Source organism: Ischnura elegans, chromosome X, assembly GCF_921293095.1.
Source record: "Ischnura elegans chromosome X, ioIscEleg1.1, whole genome shotgun sequence".
In the NCBI taxonomy this organism is placed as follows: Eukaryota; Metazoa; Arthropoda; class Insecta; order Odonata; family Coenagrionidae; genus Ischnura; species Ischnura elegans.
The window spans coordinates 80,446,118-80,461,792 of NC_060259.1; the positions used below are offsets into that span (position 1 = coordinate 80,446,118).

Here is a 15,675-nt window from a genome sequence, read left to right on the forward strand (position 1 = left end):
AACATACAAATTCATGAGGACAAGTTGTGGTGATAACTTTGGTTGATTTGAAGGTCAGGCATTCTCTTAAAATTGTTCCGCAAAATTAATTTGTGTACCTACATAAAATTAAGCGGAATATCCTGAAGGCTGCCCGTCCCACTTTGGGGTACCCGGCCACATATAGTAGCGCCCTCGTCAGAGCACTGCTGCGGAATGCGCTGATGGTCTCTAAAGCGCGCCTGCTGCTCTGAGTGCCGCCGATAACATAGTTCATAAATAGTAGTAGCCTCTTGGATGGGCCGGCCGGAAGGCGCGCGTCTCGCAGATCGGCCCCGGCCGCGACGCACGCAGCCACCCCTTGAAGCCCCCATGGCATGGCCCCTGCTCATCCTGGTGCCTCTGGCCGCCGGGCAGGCCCTGGCCGCTTGCTGGCCCGGCCGCACCGATCCCTGCTTGCCCATCCCGCGGGCCATGATGCAGCTACTGGAGGACGGCGGAGGAGAAGACGTGGTGCGAGCCGTGCTTCCCACGAGAGCCGGTAAGACCCAATGGAACAGCGCGGAGGAACCCCTTAGTCCGTCTCGGTAGAAGACAAATAATTTTTCTTCAATCACCATTAGCCAATTTTGCTCCCAATAGATAAGTATCTGAATAAAATAATAATTTTCGTAATACCTATACTTAATAATGTCATTTGCTCTCATATTGCCCAGCACACTCAAATGTGTCTTCACTTTGCCATGAAATTTTATAATTTTTGGAATCTGCGGACATTATTGGCCGCCGACTAAAATGCACCTTAATTAGCAGCATGAAGAATCACTGGTTAATTCCTCGGTTAGTGATGATTGATTCGTTAACCCCGGCGATCAAGTGCGTTCAGTACATCTGAAAACTTTTCTATCGTCACCTTTCTAATTTTGCTGCTCAATTTTTCCCCAAAAGTAAATAAAAACATTGCAAGACTGCGGAGATAAAGCCTTTCCAAAAGAAGAAAAATAATTTGGCTTCAATCATAACTAGCCAAGGATGTGAAGGGCTAAAAATTTAGCTTTTTCCACGTGATGATTTATTTTTCCAACCATGGTTTCGTTGCCTTGAAAATGTTACGCGGTAACGAAACCATGGTTGGACAAAGTAAATCACCACGTGGAAAAGGAATGGTAAGTTTTTATTCCTTCAGCTCCTACAATAAAGGATTTCCATCAAGTTACGCTTGCTATCATTACTCATAACGGAGCGCGTTCAATGCATTTTAAAACTTTTCCAGCATAAAAGTACTGATTTTGTTTTCCTTCAAATTAATAAGCATCTCAGCTCTCATTGTCGCAAAGCGGACATTTTTTGCCACCGATTCGTCGTAAGTCGCAGAATGAAGAATCAGTGATTAATTCGTTGACCCCTGAGCTCAAGTGCGTTCAATGAATTTGAACACTTTTCTAGCATTACCGTTCTGATTTTGTTGTCCGTTTTTGCCCCATAAGCAAATAAAAATATCGCTACTTCATCATAATCATCGGGGAGCATTGGTTAAAAGCAGCCCTATTTAATCATGATCAACCAATTTTTCTCCGAATAAATACACATCTCACCACTCATTGTGGCACAGCGGGCATTTTTCACGATCAATTAACCCTTTTTAATCCAGTGTTGCTACTGAGCAACATGAAGAAACGTCATTAAAAATGTGTGCACTTTAAATTCCCAGCTTTGTAAAAGACGGATGTGTATTACTTGTTATTTTATGTTGCAAAATGAAATGGTAAAGTATAAAGCTGCTATGATAATTGTGATTGACCTCAAAATGTACATATTTCGTAAATGATAAATATTCAAGTTTATTTTTCTAGAAAAAACGAGGGGTTATAATAGGTTTAAATGCGCCATTAGTTGAAAAATAAAGAATCAATGATTAAGTCGTTGATTAATGGTGATTAATTAGTTGGCTCTGATGGTCAAGTGCGTTTAGTTCATATGAAAACTTTCCGAGCATTACCGCACTGTTTTTTTCGCTCATTTTTGCCCCTTAAGCAAATAAAAATGTTGCTACTTCATCCTTATAAACAAACATCTCACCACTCATCTTCGAGGTGCGGATATTTTTACGACCTATTAAAATACGCCGTAAGTTGCAATATAAAAAATCAATGAATTCGTTGATCAAGGATGACTGATTCGTTGACCCCGGAGGTCAAGCGCGTTCAGTACATTTTAGTGCTTTTCCAGTATTTCCGTACTGATTTTCTTTTTCCTCCGAATCAATAAACATCTCAGCTCTCATTGTCGTGGACATTTTTGGCTACCGATTAAAATGCGTCGTAAATCGCAGCATGAAGAATCATTGATTAATTCGTTCATCAGTGATGATTGATTCCTTGCCAGTTAAGGAGGTCATGTGCGTTCAGTACATTTTAAGACTTTTCTGGCGTCACCGAACTCATTTTGTCGTTCATTTATTCCCCTTAAGCAAATAATAATATTAATTGGATTGCGGGGAGGAAGCCACAATCTGTCCCCATGGGAGAAAAATAATTTTGCTTTAATCATAATTAGCCAATTTCGCTTCAAATTAATAAGCATATAGAACTCATCACCACGCTGCAGAAATATTTCCCGGCCGATGAAAATGCGCCGTTAGTGGCAACATAAATAATCAATGATTAATCCGTTCACCAATGATCATTAATTCGTTGACCCTGGGGTTCAAGTGCGTTCAGTACATTTGAAAAATTTTATAGCAATCATCATCATTATCATCATCACTGGTCAACAATCCTAAGATTGGTTTGACGTAGCTCTCCACTCAATTCTCCCATCAGCTAATCTTTTCACACCTACGCATTTCTTCTCTTTCACATTCTCCTTTACCTATTCCATTTATTTCGTTCGAGGCCTTCCTTTTCTGTTCTTTCCATCCATTTGTCCCTCGACGACTGTCTTCATCAGGCCATCATTCCTCAAAATATGCCCTCGAAGGTTTTTCCGTCTCTTATCTCTTTCATGAGGTTTCTCTTCACTCCTACTCTTCTAAGAACTACCTCCGGCATTACCGTACTGATTTTTTTTGTTTTGCCCCTGAATGAAATAAAAATATTGCTATTGTATTATAATCATCGGTGGAATTGGTGACATGCAGCCTTTCTCTCGATTTTCCTTGATAAAATTCACTCGGGAAAGGTGTAGGTGTGGAAGAGATAACTGCAAGATTATTTCCCGCCCTTTATATTTAATTGTAGCATAGGACTTTATTTCAACCGCTTCTTAGGGTGAAATCAAACAAACCTTTCGGCGTCAAATGGACCAAAGATTATTCATGCTGCTAAAATAGCCATATATTGTAAGGGATTTTTTCTGTTTATTACCAAAAATAACATACCATACATTAAAGTGATTTTGATTTAATCATAATGAATCACTTTGGTTCCTAATAAACAAACATCCCTGTTAATAACCTCAATTTACAATACAGTAAACCAATACATTTAGATATGCAACAACTCAAAGAAACTCGAATAATATCATTTGTCAAATTGACTTCCGCCTAGGCGCTCAGTGTATACAACGGCCTATTCAGAGGCTCAGCTGAAGTGTACACTAGAATCATTTGCATGTTTTTGGTAAGGCAGTTCTGATGCCCAAAATCCCTAATAACTACAAAGAAGGATTCAAAAAACCTTGGGTGTTCTGAGGTTGGGAGGGCCCATAACTCCTACTTGAATGATCTTTTATAGTGACAGATTACTTGCGAAAAACTTATGCAAATATCTTGAAACCTCCAGGGTAAGCAGAGCTGACTCTGTTCCGTATTTTACTGCACCTAAAGTATTATGGCAGTGCATGTGAGAAAATAATCAAAAGTTGAAATTGTCAGTGGCTCAAATATTTTACTTAAACGATTACAAAAAGTCTTGATAGCTTCAAATATTTGCGAGAATTAATGCTCCAATAACGAGTTTGCGCCTTGATTAATATTAAGTGTAAATAACCTGAGTGAGAAAACTTAATGAATAGATTCAGACACGAGTACTGTTGTTTCTAAAAAGCCCAGCCAGCATAATCCAAATATTCAACAATTGTTATTATTTTTAATTATCGACGCAGATTTCCAATTATCACATGGTTTTAACACATGTTTAATAAGTGTATGATAAAACTGCTGTACCAGGTAGAATTTTCATTAATGCCAACCTGAATGTCCCAAAGCCATCATCGGAATAAACTGATTATTTTGGTCTGAGGGAAAGTATACGATTTAAATCAACATCCAGCATGCTGTGATGTAAATTATTACGGAAATTTGAAGCTAAATACATCATGGAAAACTCTTGGAAACGCTGGTGTTTTAAAAGAAGTAACATCACAAAAAATTCAAGGGAGTGGCTAACATAAAAGGGCTGCCATTCCAGTATTTAACTATGTCCATGTACGCATTAACGGTTCAAAGTTTCCTCTTGATCGACAAGAATAGGGTGGTTTCCTATTATTTTTTTATTGACTAAATCGAAAGATTATTGTGATATCTGGTGATTTTTCCGGGTATTCTTCCGCGTTTATCCATTGTGTAGGACAATATTTCGCCAACGTTCCAGTTGGCTTCCTCAGGTCCACTGAAGCTTTAGTACTTCACTTGTCACTTTAGTAGCCACTTCAGTGGACCTGAGGAAGCCAACTGGAACGTTGACGAAATATTGTCCTACAAAATGGATAAACGCGGAAGAATACCAGGAAAATCACCAGATATCATCATAATCTCCGCGGAAGCCTACTTGGAAACATCGAAAGATTAATACTCCTGGAGTACGCATTTCACGCTCTTAGATTTTTAAATGACGATATCTACTTTTAGCGATTGAATGAAAGCGAAAATTTTCAAGCTCGCGAAAACGCGACGCCTATGTATGAATGTTGAGAAAAATCCCGTGTGACGTCAGTCTGGTTCCCGCTGCCGTCGTGTGAGGTGACCATGGGGCGACGATATGTGCGCCGCTGTGATGCAGGCTGCTAGCAGGTAGCAGAGTACCCTGCTAGCTGGTAGCGCTTGGCTTAAATAAGGATTATTAATACCTTATCAAACGAAGAAAACTTTCACCTTAGGCTGTTTTAATAGGTGATTATAAAGATAAGTTTCCCTGAGCCTCATGCATGCATTGGTAATCTCAGACGATGTAAAACTCCTATCTACTCGTATAGAAACTAGGTCCCTGTGACGTCACGTGGAGTGACATCGCGTGGGCGCCAATCTGGCCTTTTTCAAATGGGGTTAAAATTGACCATTGCCATTCGTCTGAACTGGGAATTCTAAAACCAAATAATCTGTATATTATGAATACACTAATGTTAGGTAATGAATCGCAATCAATGCCTTTCGTTTTCTTTGATGAAGGAAACTATCCTATTGTTTAAGTGTTCTTTACTCTTAATTTTATTTACAGTACGCGTACCGGAATTTGGCAAACCGAAAATAAGAACCCAGAGGCACAAGCTAACCTTTAAAATACCAGACACCAAAATAGGTGAGAGATTGAAATCAGCAGAACTGAGGATATCTCTGCCCTGGAATTTAAGCGGCCAAAGGACATTTGGTAAGTTTTTTCATACTAATCCTTAATATTTTCATTCGCTCTTATAATGCCCATCTCACTCAAACATGACTCTACTTTATCCATGAAGATTTTATCATTTTTGGGAAAAAAATGAAACGTGAAAGGTCTCATTTGAAAGGAAATTCAAGATGTGGTTGAATTATTAGTACCCCTCATGCTTCAGGCTCCTAAGTTTTGTACTTTTTTTTGCACTCTTTTGGGCTTTTGAAATTCTCGTTATTGTAGTTGATTTTTCCTAAAATTGTAAAAATCACAGGACCAACTGAGTCAAATTAGTCTCACACAATTCAGCTATGCAATGGATTATCATGTTTTATCCATATCCTTTCTGACACAAAAAAGACTATTCGGATATGAATGTATCTTCATTTAATAATCCTCATCGTGGACCATAGAGGTTAAGCAATATAACTCCCTCCTTTTAATACGTAAGTAGTAACCAAGACGGAAACTCAAACACAGCAAGATATATTGCAAAGCATTCGGAGCAACTCAAACTTAAATGATATTTTGCTATTTTTACATTGATAATCATCCACTTACCAAGATATATCATTTGGCCGGTGGACTTAATGGATCATTTTATTACCAATTATATATATATTCATCAGCTGGATCATTTGATATCAGGCATTAGAGCTAACCGTGGAAAATCGCATTTGACTTTCCAAGAAGTAAATTACTTTGGAACTTCAATGAAAGTCATTTAACTGTCGATATTTTCCACTCGCATTGAATATAGCCAGATATACTAAATAACTTCAATCCTTCGCAGTGAATGACGTCTGTCAGGCAATCTCCGTAGACACGAATATTACAAAAGAGGATCCTCAAATCGCCCTCTTAATGTGTTGTCGTCCACCGCGTATTTAAACAGGTTTACTTAAGTCGCCACTCGTGTCACTGACGGACAAATTGATCCAAGTTTCACGGGGAAAAATGGTATAATGAAGGGTATTTACCGAAATTTATCCACATGATGATGTATCTATAAAATCCATTACTTTTCAATCCTTTTCCTAGCAATGACAAACAAAATACTGCAAAATATTGGAAAAAAAGTTAATGGCATTGCGCTCGATGCCGTCTACGTCTACAACAATAGACACACGTGGTGCATATCCCGTGAACCTCTCCGCTGAATCGATGTCCTAATCGCCATCATTAGCTAACCAGAAAGAGATCGCAAAGTTGGAGCTCCCATCACTTTTGAATGGATTTCACGTGAGTATAGCAAAATAGGATCCTCAAGTCGGCCTCTTAATGTTTTATCAACCACCGCACATTTAATTGCGTTTACGAAAGTCGCCATTCGCGTCGCTGACGGACAAAGTGATCCGAGTTTCACGGGGAAATACGGTATAATTAGGGGTATTAACCGAAATTTATACACACGATGCAACTATCAAATTCATTACTATTCAATGCTATCCGTTGCAATTAAAAGCATCATAATGCAAAATATTTGAAAAGAAAATGGATCGTGTTGTACTCATCACAGCACCGCGGACAATTTTAAGAACCAATTAAAGTCGGGGGGAAGAGTTCTCGGGTTTCTAGCCGGGTCCAAGGGTTTTTCACCACCGACATTTCGAAGGATAAGTCTGCCATCGACTTCAGGGTGAACAATCTTCTTTCTCTTGCCTCATTCACTCTGAAGACGATGGCAGACTTAGCCTTCGAAACGTCGGTGCTGAAAAATCCTTGGACCCGGCTGGAAACCCGAGAACTCTTCCTCCAGTCTATTCGCCGGGAAAACCTTAGATTCTCCAATTAAAGTCGGTTTTCAAAATTGTCCACGATAGACCAACCGAAGAGGCAACAGGAATCAACCTTATAGGGGATGGAATTGGGCCTCCTATGTGTAGTCCCCTAGGAATTACACTGCTAACTCATTTAGTAGTGGGCCCCGTTGTCCCAACGGCAACGCGTGTTTGCCCCTATCACCTTCTCCTATCCTCTCCCCGGAGGCGTCGACGGGCTCCTATCGCGGCGGCGCACAGTGGTCCCAAATCGAAAAAAGCTGGCTAAAAGCCATTTTTTCGAATTTTTTCAAGGAATTTTTAAATGTTGTCCACGGATTTTACAGGATATGGTCTGCAAATTACGCCACTTATTTGAAATTTTCGTCGAACAGAGCGGCTACAGGGACCGGTCAAGCATGGAGCATACAGCGTAAAAATGACAGTTGCGTGGAATCGGACGATTTAAAGGATGTTCAGCTTCGTAAGGGGTAAACTTTACACTAATATATTTAGCAAAAAAAAACTTTTTAACTATAAATATAAACATTAGCGCATAGTGTAAAATATAGTATTTCAATCCAGTTACACCATTATTACTATTTTATATCCATTTCTAAACTTTTAGCGTTTTTTGCCCGAATTTCCAAATAAAAAGTACAATATCGTTTAAAGCGTCACTTTCCGCCGCGGTGTCTTTTGCATGAATACAAAGGGGATAGTATTTTCAACGTATCAGTAAATAAAATGTTTGCCACTGTTTGCTACCCCGATCTCAGAACTGATTTAACTACAATGATGCATTGCGCTGACGCGGGCGGCGGCCGGGCTGTCGCGTGATAGAGCTCGAGGAAATCCAATATTTATGGGTATTATTGTTTTTGCATATTTTGTTTTCCATAACAAATACATACCTCATAAATATACATCTCTTCTCATAAGCAGTATATTTTTGCGTCAATAAATGGTTTCCAGTTGACAGTTTGACAGTAAACTATTATTAACGTGTGCCAATGCTCTCCTAAAAATAGTCTTCTAAGCTCCAGCGGAAGGTAATAATTGCGGAACGGAAGTACGCAGTTGATTATATAGTAATCTAAGGGCCGTTTTAAGGTCATCGTAGGCCCTAGACACTTTCAAAGTCGTAGGCCCTCCCCTACTTCATTTTTAATTTTTCAAGAATACACCCGCACTTCTTTGCGATTCGAAATCTAAATAAACTTTCCGAATTGTTAATTATAATATGCAGACTCTATGCAGTGATGATGTAGAAATTCCGGTGTTACATCATGCGCTTCGCATTCGTTGTTTATCGTTAATCGTTTACTACAGAATAGGTTGGTGAAAAGTTTTCCAAATGTAAATATTGCTTTCCGGATCTATCTTTCAATTTTTGGAACAAGTGCTGAAAGGGAACGTTCCTTTTCTAAAGTCAAATTGATAAAAACGTATCTTCGGTCAACGATGGGACAAACACAACTATTCTCCCTGGCATTACTTTAAATTGAAAAGGATTTGATGAGGGAAATGACATTTCAGGACGTCATTTTGACTTTGCTAAGACAAAGAGCGGAAAAGTTAACATACTGTAATTTACAGATCTACAGCACTGCAGCTTGACTTGCTCAGGTGTTCATCTCACACGGTTATATGTAGTTAATTTAATACAAACATTATTAAATTTTACTGGCATTCTGAATTTTTTTTCACTTTATGTTCTGGCTTTCGTAGGCCCTTGAGAAGTCCGTAGGTCCTAGGCACAGTGCCTTCTGTGCCTAATTGATAAAGCGGCCCTGAGTAATCTACAAACACTTGAATGATTTCAGAAAAAAAAACTCAAAAAGCTACTCCACCCTCTCCCATCGTTTGACCGATTAGTTTTCGTCCTCACGCGGCACATCTACGTAGCGGCCTCCTCCACCGCAAGCAGGTCAAACGACTCCCGAAAATGCTTATACTATTTATTACGCCCACCGAGAGACTAAAACTAAAATAAATTAGTAATAAATTACACTTTGGCCACCGGGGATGAACGTAGTAAGCCTTTTTACCATTCACATGCGAATTTTCTTGAAAAATGAAGGTAAAAGCATTACGAAACTAACCTTGTGGAAAACCCAAATTAGTTTTAGACGTCGCTTGTCCGAAAAATTCGCGCTTAACTCGTTTTACTCAGCGTTAAACTCGATGTTTTGAGAAGAAGATTGCAGCATTGAAGAAGAGAGGACACACAGTTTTGGTGTACCGTATTTCAATACCCCTTTACAATTCTGTGATTATTTTTGGTGCAATAATGGAATTTGATTTAGTTACCGTAGTTTATAGCTTAAAACCACTCGGCTAATATTTCAGTGGATACGAGAAATTTCACGCGTTTTCAGAAAAAAAATGCTTGAAAATAGAAATAGATCTATTTCGTTTGAGAAACAATATGAATTGGACTACTTAAGCAACAATTTAAAGTTAGATGTTGAAGTTAATGCAACAATTACCTTAAATATCTTTTAGGAAAAGTTTTTAAATATCTTCCCAGTCCATGCGGTAAGTATATGATGCTGGACTTGTGATGAATTTAGGGTTATATCTTTGTACCTCACTTTAATATGTAAATAAAAACATTGCTTTTGAAGGTTAAACAGAGTTAGCTGAAATTGGTCGATCAAAAAAATATTTAAGGAGTGCATTGAAAGAACAAAGAGATGGAAAATTGATACATGGGTCACCCATCGCTAAAGAAGCTGCCCTACCTTTTGGTCACTAGTCCGAGGAAATATTGAAGGCGAGGGCTTGTCAGAAAGTGATTTTGAGTGTATTTATAATAATTTCTTAGCAATAACTGTGAGAGTTAAGGAAAATTTTGGATATATTCCTTTGACGGTTAAATAAACCCAAGTAAAATCCCATTAATATTTTCGGACCTAATGATGTGCCCGGTAATTTGATTCCCACCGCGAAAAGAGCTTATTGCCATCTGAGTATTAAATTTGGCGTTTAACTTGAGTTCATAGGAGTTATGAAATATTGTTTACGACATTTAAATGCTTGTATCAATGCCTTGATTGAAAATTGTGAAAGAAAGGACCCAGTTTAAAAGTGATTCCAAATTCATTGGCTCGTTTCCGGGAACTATAAAATTGACTGCGTATACTTTATTAGAATAATGGTAACTATAATTTTAAACAAGTGATGCAGTTCAATAATATTTATCGCAAACAAAATAAACTTCCAAGTACGATTAACAAAGTATCAAATAGAAACAAACGTATGAGAAAATAGAAAATGTTCTCTTTCTTCATTCACAAATAATTGTTCAAAGATAGTCCAAAAATAAACAATAAAATTCACTGAGTATATGCTTTTTAATATATAATTTAGTTTTACAAGAAGCATAATTAGCAGTTACTATTGAAAAAATATTTTAAATTCCAATGGCTTTCTTAAATTATTTATTCTTTAAAGATAATGTGAAATAGCAATAAAACTTTCGCAAATATATAAAAAATAATTAAAAATTCAGAATCTACGGACCAAAAACTATGGATATAATTCTTTGTATGAAATATCTACGTAATAATAGGAGCGTTATTAATTTTGGTCAGCTTTTTTCGATTTGGGACCACTGTGCGGCGCCTCCATCCTTTTTCCTTCCCATTCGAACCCCTCCCCGGGTGACTGGGCGTATCATTTGAATTATTGGGTCCCGGCCCCAGCGTGTGGTATCCCTCAAAGGGCCTCCTTGGGCCCTCATTCCATGCCAACTCATTTCGCGTAAAATTCACCCACATCGGTTCTCCTCGAGGGCCGTTAAAAAAAAAGCCACTGGTGTACCCTCATTTATTTCAGGAATACCACGAATACCCACTCAACTTTACGCGCATTCCACTCAAGTTCATTCAAATGAATCGCATCAAGGTCAACGACCCGTTTCTTTAATCGGCAGTATCGGTTACGCTCTTTTCAAATCTTTTATTCAACTCGATAATATTCCTGTTCATTGCCTCGATGGCTTCAGCATGTTCACTAAATATGCTCACTCAAGAATCAACACTATTTTTACCCACTAGTTTATATACAGAGTTATCAGAAGGCTGCGGCTTTGAACATGGTTTAAATGAAAACAGAGTTATTTAAAGCTTGTGTTTTTTTTAATTTTCGACTCAATATTTATACATAACACAGTCCAACAAAAAATTTTCTTTGAAAACTTTTTTATTTTAATAGCTGATTTTTATAGAGTTTTATGTGCCGAATCCAAACCTGGCCTTAGTTTCATTTGTATCACCCATAGTTTCCAAGCAATATGTATTTTAATATTTAGTCTAATACCCCTATACGGTATATAGGGAAATCAATGAAACACTGTGTTACATCATGAAATTATTTGTATTTACTGTTCACTACAGCATGATAAAATTGTTTGTATTTACTACAGCGTGATAATACAGGGTTCACTTGTCAACTGGAATTGGTCTACACTTTCTTTCCCTTTTTTCTTTGAAGCTTCTTGTGTTGCTTTTTCTGCGATGAATCGCTTGCTGAACTTCTCAGTGAAGTACCAACAGTAACTCCCCATTATGTTCGTTCATTAGACCTACTTTTTCAATTTTATTATAACTATAAAAAGCTGTTAAATTATAAAAATATTGCTTGATTTCATAAATTTAACTGTGAAATGTGAATAAATGGTGGGTGATACAACTGTAAAACCATCATATTTTGATTCAGCAACTTTAAAAACATAAGAATAAGGTATTTTCAGTAAAAAAGTTTATTCATTGTTGGCCTGTGTTATTTACCCATTAAAGATTACCGATTTACTGATTACCAATTAACCATGTAGCCATTGCCAATGCAACCTTTTTCATTCAGCGTGTGAGGCTTCCTGGCTCATCTGATCATTTTTGAGCATAATGTACTTAGTTCATCATGGACTACTGGTCTATCTAGGACTACTACATCAATGGACTACTGGTGAATCTACGTCAGATCTACGTCCTACGATTTTATCCACCAAAATATAAATGTGTTTCTGTTAGCAGTCAGAAACCTTCTCTATCTAACTGGATGCGATTTAGGTGGTGTTTCTAGGCGATACATTTGTAAAATCGAAACTTGAAAATTTCAATTTTATTATAACTATGAAAAGCTGTTAAATTCTAAAAAATATTGCTTGATTTCATAAATTTAACTGTAAAATGTGAATAAATGGTGGGTGATACAACTTTGAAACCATCATATTTGGATTCAGCAACTTAAGAAATATAAAAATAAGGTATTTTCAGTAAAATTTTTTTTCATTGTTGGCCTGTGTAATTAATAAATTTCAAGTATGCGCCTTTAAGCAGTGGACAAAAGAGAAACACGGCATCGAAATTAGCCTACTCCAAACGAAAGTTGACAAAGGGATCACGCATTAACGTCCCATTCGACGGCTGGAGAGGTGCACAAGAAGTGCTCTCCACAAGGCACTCAAGCAGGGATGGTGCAGCCTCTGAAAAATCTCTGCCACCCTACCCATACCATCCTAATAATTACTGAAATCATAGGCGCAGCCAAAAATTAAGGCTAGAGGGGGTTTTAGGCGCAACCAATACTTAGAGGTGTGGGGGTATTGCATACCCACCAGGGTGAGTGGGCGTTGCGGGGGTTCTCCTCCAGAATTTTTTTTAAGATTAATGGTTCAAAATGGCGAGTTTTACGGTCTTCTGAGGAATATTTGATTAATCCTAACATTATTTTATAAGTAATACTGATCCATTAAGTAAAATGGACTAAATTTAAAAAATTCTCTGAGCTCTGGGGGGGGGGGGTTTATCCCCCAAAACCCCCCCTCGCTGCGCCACTGACTGAAATCGCACCTTTCTTTTATGTAATCCCAGTAGAATATATTTTCGGGGGGAGGAATTAATGCAAGGTTACGTTAGGTAATTTTTAGGGATGGTCGGATCGGATACCTCGGATCCTAAGTCGCGGAAGACATCGGATCTGGATCCGAAATTTTAAATAATAGCTTCAGTGAATGCAACGCCCCATAAGGGTGGAAAGAGTTCCGATTCTATCTTGAAATGCGCCGCAGAATGCGATTCTTGTCCTACTCATGAACCGTTTTGTTTGAAAGCTCTCGCTGAGGTTACGTAGGAGAATTTCAGCCGTGGAAAATAAAAAAGGCAAAATACGACTGACACATAGTGCGACTTTTCCCAAGAGATTGAACAATCATTGGGGGAACCTCAGCGTCAGGAATTTGAAAATGCATTTGGATCCGAAAATATCCGATCCGGAAGATCCGGCTCCGAAAATCAAGGATCCGATCCGAATCCGAAAAAAATCCTGGATCCGTCCATCCCTAGTAACTTTACACACCCACTCCCTGATATCACATGAAAAATATATCATTCACTCAATGTTTCATTCCGAAGACTTGTTCGGATAGGTGAGGGTTAAGCTCTCTCAAGACTAAGCAAGTGGAGTGTGAATATCTTACATTCACGGTAGGGGGCCTGATTCTTTCCCTTGGCAACCTGGCACTTCGAGGATTATATTTGGAGGTGTGCAAAGAATTCACCAAGGATTTAAACCCTGGACCCTAACGCCTGCAGCCTAATGCTCTACCCAATAGGCTACCATGCTCCCCTCATTAATAAGAAAAAATAGAGAAAATATAATATCGCCAACATATAATTTACTACGCATACGGATATAAAGTACTACGATAGGTTTTAGCGGCAGAGAGATGGACAGACTATCATCATTACAATAAGTCAACAATCCTAACGTTGGGTTGACGCAGCTCTCCATTCTTCTCTCCTATCCGCTAACCTTTTCATAGCGACGTATTTCCTCTTTTTACACCTATTATAACCTGTCCTATGTAACTCATTCGGGGCCGTCCCTTGCCCTTAATCCCTTCCACATGTCCTTCTACAATTGTCTACAGCAAATCACCATGCCCCATAATTTGGCCAACTAAGTTGTCCTTCTTAAGGGTTTTGGCAGGGATGGCAAGGGAAACTAAACGAAAGTTATAACCAGTTAAACTTCAATAGCTGCGTTCCCTTGAGCGAAACGTAGAAACGAAACGAAATGGATTAAAACTGTTGGAAATTGTAATCTAGATTTAAACTCTTGCCAAGTTCTTTTGTGCATAGTTGTGTTTCATCTGTTTCTTTTGATTTTTGAACTTCTTTTGTTTGCTTGTAAAAGCCTCTCACTTCCGGTTTTGCTTATGAAGAATTCCCACCTACATAGCCATGTGTTAATTAATCAATTTTATCCTACCTAATCCCATCATAAACCCGGGGAGCTTAACTCAGGGTCGAAACGAAATCGGAGTCAAAACTACTTCGGGTCGAAAATAAAGTAAAACTCGGGGACGAAACGAAACGCAGATAATGCTTCGCACCGGAGGGACCAAGTGCTTCGCCTCAGAACAATTTAGTTTCGACCCACACACCGCGTACGAAGTATGGTTGAATGAAGCAGAGGTTCGGCCTACCGCCATTAGATGCATGGGGCACTCATATTTTCACCACTAACAGGAGAACGGTGAAAGCAAACCGGCCATTCGATTTTTAAGCTCAATTTTTTAGCCTCTCTACACGCATGTCAAACATAATGGGTGGAAACTATTCTCTCTTATCCCCCCTCCACTCAAATTTTGAGATCGAAACTTAACTATGAGCAGTGGAGTTTCGATTAATTTATTTTCGTTCCCGGGAGTAAATTTTCGTCCCGGGTCGAAACTAAACTCCTTGGTGATTTTAATTTCGTGCAGGAGCAAAACGTAACTTAGGCCTCGTATTTTCGTTTACCTTCGGTTCGAAACGAAACATTTTCGTTTCGTTTCACTTGAAATCCCTGGTTTTTAGACAAATTCTCTTTTCTCCCACTCTTCACAGCACTTCCTCCTCACTAACTCGGTCGATCCGTTTTATCTTCATCATTCTTCCGTAGCAACACATTTCGAATGCTAGCCACTCTAGACTTCTAATATAAGACACGGTCTCAGGCGTTATTTTGTGGAATGGCTTCATGTTAAATGAAATAAAATAACTATGTTTTATTTCACACTTTATTTTAAATCGTACGACCCGGGTTTCAACATTTAGTGTTATCATTACCTGATGATAACACTGGATGTTGAAACCCGGGTCGTACGATTTAAAATAAAGTGTGGAATAAAACATAGTTATTTTATTTCATTTAACTCTAGACTTCTCTGCTGCTGTCAACGTCCACGTCACGCCACGTTAGAATGCCTATACGATCTAAAATTTCTTCATTGCGCATTGTGGGGCCATAACCCGAAAATCTGGCCAAAATATAAAAGAATTTTTTCATGGCTTTGA

General features: G+C 38.5%; 1 protein-coding gene across 1 annotated transcript in view; it reads left to right on the forward strand.

Moving 5' to 3' along the window:
- Positions 1-277: 277 nt before the first annotated feature.
- Positions 278-15,675, forward strand: part of LOC124171927 (protein decapentaplegic-like) — a 31,689-nt gene continuing 16,291 nt past the window's right edge. Inside the window, exons 1-2 of the mRNA XM_046551357.1 lie at positions 278-520; positions 5,415-5,564. Of these exons, the coding sequence (XP_046407313.1) occupies positions 352-520; positions 5,415-5,564 (319 nt within the window). The 5' untranslated portion in view covers positions 278-351. The remainder of the gene's footprint in view (positions 521-5,414; positions 5,565-15,675) is intronic.